The 7,500-nt window shown below is 44.1% G+C and overlaps 1 protein-coding gene across 3 annotated transcripts in view; it reads right to left on the reverse strand.

Annotated features, from left to right (window-relative positions):
- CADM3 (cell adhesion molecule 3) overlaps positions 1-7,500 on the reverse strand; it is a 310,756-nt gene that overhangs the window by 67,167 nt on the left and 236,089 nt on the right. For all 3 annotated transcript variants that reach the window (XM_075283074.1, XM_075283076.1, XM_075283075.1), the window contains 4 exons: positions 5,959-6,099; positions 5,387-5,539; positions 4,432-4,569; positions 1,315-1,485 (listed from right to left, as the gene is read on the reverse strand). In XM_075283074.1, coding sequence (XP_075139175.1) covers positions 1,315-1,485; positions 4,432-4,569; positions 5,387-5,539; positions 5,959-6,099 — 603 coding nt within the window. The remainder of the gene's footprint in view (positions 1-1,314; positions 1,486-4,431; positions 4,570-5,386; positions 5,540-5,958; positions 6,100-7,500) is intronic.

A 7,500-nucleotide genomic window follows, 5' to 3' on the forward strand; every position in this document is an offset into this window, starting at 1 on the left:
GTTCTGAAATCACACTGATGTGGCGGGCTACATGGTGCACGCAGCTTACAAAGAATTAGAGGGGATGATACTAGAATAGGTGATCCATATCAGATCAATGGGGGCAGTCTGACACACTTTTTGCTCCTCCAGCATTATAAGACGTGATCACCTGTCAGCTCACAGAAGGATTGGGTTACAGCTTCCCATAGAAGTCTATGAAAAGGGGAGGAAAGGACACAGAGATCTGCTGCTGCAGCTAATTGTAGGTTTTCTATCTCACTTTAAGGTTCCGTTCCCACGGAGTAACGCGCCATGCATTCAGACACTCATACACGTGTCAGAGTGTGAGCGCTCAAAACAGATCCCATTCACTTCAATATGTGCCGGCTCACGCGCACTACACATTGAAATCAATGGGTTAAAAAGCCTCCCATGCATGACGCGTTACTCTGTGGGAATGGAGCCTATGAGCTTTAGTTACATCAATACTGCTTAGTACTATAATGTCCAATATGGTGCCGAATCAATGACTTTTTTGGTTAACAGCATTAAGTGATCTGCTTTTCATCATAGTCTGGGGCCGACTCATTGAGGTCTATGGGAGAGGTGTTATCAATAGAGGTGTTATGTTATATTTTAATGCCCTCTGTCTTGTCTGTGATGTATATGAAGTGACTGGTACAAAGAAAATCCACACGGAATTATTTGTCTATCATTAGGCTTAGTAGTCAGAGTGAAAATTTACAGCCCTTTAAAAAAAAAATTGAAAATAAAACCTTAAAAAATTGTAAAAAAAAATAAAATAAATTGTTTAAGGTTTTATTTTCAATTTTTCCATGTTCTTTTTTTTTTTTTTTTTTTTAAAGGTATGTAAATTTTCACTCTGACTACTAAGCCTAATGATACACAAATAATGTTTTTGTTTTTATAGGATTCATAATGCCGTTTTTGAAGTCAATTCCTGGAAGGGATCATGAAGGGCAGACGGGGGTGTCTCCTGTTATGGAATCCATTCTTGGATTTGAGGATACAATTGCTTCTAAAAGCCTGAACATGGAGGCAAAAGAGCCCGCGTGGAGTATACAGTAGTCTGTCACATACTCTACTCTGTGACACATGTCATCCATTTGGAGGTCACTAGAGACTTTCCTGATGGTAACAACAAACCAAAAAGCAGCAGCTCCTGACAGAAGGACTTCTGATCCCCAGGAGGACCGTGTATCTGACAGGTCGTAGAGGCTCTGACTTTTCTGATCTGTTTAACATGTTCAATTATTGAAGATCCTCTTAAAAAAAAAAAAAAAAAAAAATATGCAAGAGCTTTGTACTTACATAGGACCTGGAGCTTCTGGCTGGAGGACTTGAAGGTATTGGGCATGGACTCGTGGCCCACAGTGCAGGTAATCTCCACCTGGTCATCGGCTTTGGTCACCGGGAAGTTAATGAGGCTCACCACAGTGAAGGTTTTCCCATTGGGGTCCTTTGTTTCAGAGTTTCGCGCTCCTGAAGGGAGAAAGTAAAAAAATGAGAAAGGAATAAAATATATAAAATATAAAAAAAATACAGATGCCAAGTATTATAAGCAAACTGGGGTGAAATATCCAACCCAAGGATGGTCGTACGGACACAGAGACGAAATCACACGGAGCTCGGCCGATCTTACCATCCGCCTCAATACCAGACGGAGACAACAGCAGATCCCAATGGATCCAAGATTTTTTCGGTATACAATAAAAGGGCCCCCCATATCCAGAATTCACTCTGTGTAGGTGTTCACTTGCTTTATCAGCTACTGTCAGAGGAGTCTGGCTTCACTAAGGTGGCCCTCCATGGGGTGGTGTTTTTAATTTCCTTACTGTCCTAGACCACCAGGGGTGATTTATTTTTTAATCTTGTCTCCTTCCTAAATCACAAGGGATCCTGGCCCATAACCTCTATCACTACCCTATATATTGCCCTACAGCACGAGGGATGCAATTGGTTGCCGCTTCACTGCCCTAGCTGCCCGGGGGAAGGTTGCTTTTAACCTCATCACTGCCTTAGATGGGATGATGTGATTTATCCTTTCTCCTCCCTAAAACACCAAGGATTCCTATAATAAACCCTTTCTCTTTTCTATACCAAAAAGGATCTTGGCAATAACCCCCTTTACTCCTCTAGACCACCAAGGATGCTGCCAAGTCTAGAGTACAAAGGATGAAGATACTCACACTTTCACTGCCCTTAGCCTTCTATGGGTTGGTTCTTTTAATCTCTAAACAGCCCTAGACCACCAGGGATGATGTTATGTATCCCTTTTCTTCTCTAAAACACCAAGGATACTGATAACAAACCACTACTCCGTCTTAGATCACAAGGAATCCTGGCAGCTGTACTGACAATATCCCTTTCTTTGCCCTGGTGCTCCAAGGGTGCTATTACTTACCCCTTCACTGTCTTAGCACCCCAGGAGGTAGTGTTTTTAATATCTTTACTGTCCTAAACCACAAGGGATGAGGTTACATAGCCCTTCTCTTCCCTAAACCACCAAGGATACTGATAATAATCCTCCTACTCTTTCCTAGACTCCTTGGAGTAACCCCCTTCCCTGCCCTAGATCACCAGGGCTACAGACCTATCTCCATGACTGTATTGAGAGGTGACCCTGGAAGATCTGTCTACTTCGATGACTGTAACTCTGACTTCCAGATCAGGATCACAGTTTCATCAGAAGAAAGATTAGCGAGTCACTTTGTTTTAAGGAAGGGCAGAAACCGAGCCTTTGATCTTCAGAAGTGCGGGGACTTACTCTGTGGCTTTGCAGAAATGTTTTCAGACTCTAACATCAAATGGCAACTAAAACTAAAACTGAAATCTTCATAAATACAGAATGAAGATGAGACATGCGGCTCCGTCTACCCCTCCGCTTCCAGGTGAGCGTCGTAAAGTAACAATAGTCCTTGTATATCTCTACATCTCTGTCCCACCGGCTACGAACCTGGAGGAAATAACCCTACGGTTGGGTTCCTGGTTAGCCCTTCTAGTCGCAACGGTAGAGCCTGCATGTCAGTCAGTGCAGAGCAGATGCATGTACACACAAGCCTAGTCAAACATGATGGAAAATGAAGAGATCAGATCTGGCAAAGCCGACTTCAAAATGTCACCTGTCAAAGAGCAGCAGAGACATTGCAAGAATACATCACTTCTATCAAGTCTTCATCTCCAGTCTGAAGTCCAGGTCTATGATTGCATACCCCGGGATGTAATACTAAGGATTTATAGAGTTAATACTGGTCATGTGACGGATACAAGGGTGCATGGGATGTTAGCTCTGAGTCCACACTTCACATTTCTAGGCTTTGTCTTCCTTTAATACATAATCTTTATTGATATAAGACTGAACAACCTTAAAGGAGTTTTCTAAGACTCTGCTATTGATGACTATCAATATCAGACTGGCGGGGTCTGCAGTGATCAGATCAGATCGATGTGTGGCCTCTTCACTGTTCACCAAACACAGCGCTGTACATTGTATAGTGGTCGTGCTTGGTATTGCAGCTCAGTCCTAATCAAATGACCGACATGTTACCGATGAATATGACGCCATTGACCTGTGATGCGGAGGTGGAGTTCACCTAAGTGCCACAAACTGATCAGGGGGAGGTCAGGTGTCAGACCCCCGCCAATCTGATACTGATAGCCTATTCTATAGATAGGTCATCAATATCCCAAAATATCCCATTAATTTGCTGTCTTTGTGATACCCCAATAAAAGCACATCATTGCTACAAAGATGTGAAATAAACTGCAATATATGTTACGAGGTGTTCTGCACCTTTTTAGAAACATCCTCAGGTCTTAAAAATCTATTTCCAGAAGTAAGTAGAGTAGATAGAGATAAGGGGAGGGGAGGGGTATGCAGCTGCAGCTTCTCTATGGGCCCCTTCACACGGCGTAAGTGCTCGGCTCATTCTGAGCCGTACACGCGAGCGCTTCTAAACACTTCCCATTCACTTCAATGGGAGCGCGTAAAGCATCCCGCGTAAACATCTCTGTGTTTGTAAAACTGCATGCTGTGAGGGGGTAGGGGCAAACATGGGGTGATATCTGATGGTATATGACTATAAGGAGGTGTTGACGGCAGGAAGGTAAGCAGCAAAAGTCATCGCAAACATCACTTGAGGAGGATATACAATATACATGTACAGGAGTGGCTATAGGACCCACTAATATACAATATACATGTACGGGGGTGGCTATAGGACCCACTAAGTCATTTTATATATGCCATAGAAAGTCATTAACATCAAGTGGTTCTATAGGGGCCAGAGAGGGGCTGACAAGCAGGCATGGACCGTGTTATTAGTCTTTACAGACCTGTCCCATGTGCTGACCCTCCTCCTGCCATGTTATATGGCTAATCTTACCAAGTTTCTAGGTATGGGGTGGACCTACAACGTCACTGCTCACCTTCCAGCTCCTCGGGTCCTTTGTACCACCTGATGTTGGCGGCAGGCTTGCTGCCACTTGTTGTGCACCTCAGCTCTGCATTTTGATTTTCTCGGATTGGTCTCTCGTAACCAGTGATGAGAGGCTCCTGGGGAACTCCTGAAAATGGAGAAGCAAGAAGAAGACAAGTAAAGATGACAGCAAGGAACATCTCTAGTGACAGCCCGACACTCCTTGTGCTGAGCCTTGCATGTAGGAAAAATCCCCAACTCATGTTGGTCCTGGATGAGGTCTATGGAGTGCGGTGTCACCTTGTGAAGAGCTGTGTGGGGTCTTAGCCTTAAAGGGGTTTCTGAGGATAATAAATGGATGACCTATTCTTTAAATTAAGTCATCAACTGAAGATCAGCAGAGGTCGAAACCAAGTATCACTATAAGACGCCGTCTTTGCTTCACAGGCCATATGATATCACTTTTATCAGTCACATGGCCGTGTTCACAGCTCAGTCCCATTCGAGTGAATGAGATGAGCAGAGATTGCAGGCACCGCCGCTGTACAAATGAGCAATGCTATGCTTGGTAAGTATTGAAAGGGTTGCTTTTCAAGGAGCTGATCGGCGGGGGTCCAAGGTCTCAAATTAGTCATCAATTACTAAGTCTGGAGGACCCCTTTAACCTAATAGGAGAAATAAGGCTTATTGCCCTCTAGTCCGCTTCTGAAACCCTCAGCAATTGGTCAAACCAAAGTCACCAAGGCATTCTCTCTGCAGTGCCCTCTACAGGCTAAATGTGGTATTACAATACAGTCTTTCATATGAATGTAATACAAGGGCGGCTCGAGTGAGCGGCTCATACGGAGTGACTTTCTGTTCTGGTTCATAGGATGGGATTCCATGACGTCCATATACCCTTTTAAGATGGATGGATATCATCGTTTCATAACGTCATCATCACAAGAGGTATAAACCCGACTTACCTAAGACCGTGACCATGGCTTTGGCTGTCCGGACCGGCATGGTAAAAATGGAGCAGGTGTACTCGCCCTCATCGGATAGCACCACGTTGCTAATACTGATGGACAGCTCATTCTTAGTGGATTTCACCAGCTGGATTCTGTTATCTCTGAGGGCTGTGAGGGTAAGGCAAGGTGTAAGAAAAATATAGGAGACAAAGGCGATGCATCCATACTCAGCTGCATTATTATCATACAAAGGTCCAAATCTCCAGCAGAGATATGGAGTTTAAGGGTTTTTTGGAAACCGAGATCAATTTTGACGCTGCAATTCCCACTGTTATGCAGTGTACAGTGCTGCTGCAACAGCTGATCTGTGCAGGGACCGGGTGTTCGAAAAATCAATATGGGGCCGTAAAACCCCTTTAAAATTCTAAATGCCTAGAGCCACCTCTAGGGGGAGTTTACTGCCTATTGTGTTACTATTGAGTTCAGAATGCAAAAAAACCCTCTCTGCTTCCCCCTAGTGGTGGCTACAGGTAGAAATAATTTACCATGTGACTGTAGGAGATTCAGAAATCAGGGGTTTCACATACCTCTCTTCTCCCCAAAGTACAGAGTCTGCTGGGCTGGATTGGACCACTGGAGGGAAGAGTCTTCATGGTCTTCCACTGTGCAGGTTAGGGTCATCTTGCCACCTGTGGCAACCAAAACATCTGATGTGACTGGTTGGCTGGCTGCAAAGAAAGAACACAGAATCCATGAGTTATTTTATAAATGGACTATAGGCAAGCAACTATACATATAGTAACTCTATTAAAGGGGAGTCTGGTTTCAAATACCCTATTAGACAGAATTGATATAAGGGTCCTCCCATTAGTATCATCATCTAAGAGCTGATCGCTGGGGTCCCAGCAGTTGGAATCCTCTGATAAGATGGTATTTCCTATCCATAGGAAAGGGTACGAGTATCTGATCACTATGGGTCCGACAGCTAGGACCCACAATATCTATGAGAGCAGGGATCCTTTATATGAATAAAGGGGTACTGCAAATGTGACTACTGCTCCATTCACTTCTAAGGGACTGAAGAACATCACAGCACTCTGCCAGTCTCATAGAGATCAATGGAGCTGTGGTCATGCATAAGCCCTGGACACCCACTCTTAGACTCCCAGTGATCAGACACTATGTCATGACCCCTTTAATGTCAAGGAACCCTTTAAAGCGACCCTTTCATCACTCTCATCAACTCACGTTTTTAAAAGGCTCTGTTGCACTGATCCTGGCGCAGTTGGAATTTTTTCTCTAGCCCCCACCGTTCCAGAGCAATCAATGCTATTAGTTTTGGTGTCTGATATGCTAACTAGACTCCCTCATGTCAATAGGATGAAGTCAGAGGCTCCTGCCGGACACCACCCACTTGATGTTAGAGAGTCTAGTTGGCATAGCAGGCACCAAAATTATGTGTTGTGTTTGCTCAGGAACGGTGAGGGCTAGAGAAAAAATTCCAACTGTGCTGGAATCAGTGTTGCGGCGACTATTAAAAGATGAAAAGCGCTTGTGTAGTTGGAGGTGGTGAAAGGTCCTCTTTAACCAGAAAGGAATGAACAAGTCCTTTAAATGGGACATGTCCCCATTCCTGACATGTCTGTGACAGTAAACAATTCTATAACGTATTCTTGTTAGACTCTATGGTGTGCCGTTCCTCTGTTATTCCTCCTGGTAATTGGGTGCTACCACTTAGGGGGGTGTCCCTGTACTCTCTGACACTGTCCAATCAGTATGACTGTATCAAGCTATGTAGGGGCACACCCCTGTGACAAGGTCAGTGGTAGAATCTGCAGTAGATGTCAATTTGTATTAGGAATAACAGAGGACCAGAACAACACAGACTCCTAAAATTACAGATTATCTAGAATTATTACAAGTATTTCCCAAAACAGACATGTCAGAAGAGGTAATGGGTCGCCTTTAAGTCCAAATTTTTAATACACTTGTACGTTGCTCCCTTCCCATAGCACTTACACATGGTTAAAAAAAACAAACAGCTATGCGACTATGAATTAAGAGCGAGCGCACCACGGTAGGCGACAGCCACGCCAGCACATGGGCAGCACAATTGTCAATCAGCACAT

The sequence above is a fragment of the Leptodactylus fuscus genome, chromosome 7 (genome assembly GCF_031893055.1).
Source record: "Leptodactylus fuscus isolate aLepFus1 chromosome 7, aLepFus1.hap2, whole genome shotgun sequence".
In the NCBI taxonomy this organism is placed as follows: Eukaryota; Metazoa; Chordata; class Amphibia; order Anura; family Leptodactylidae; genus Leptodactylus; species Leptodactylus fuscus.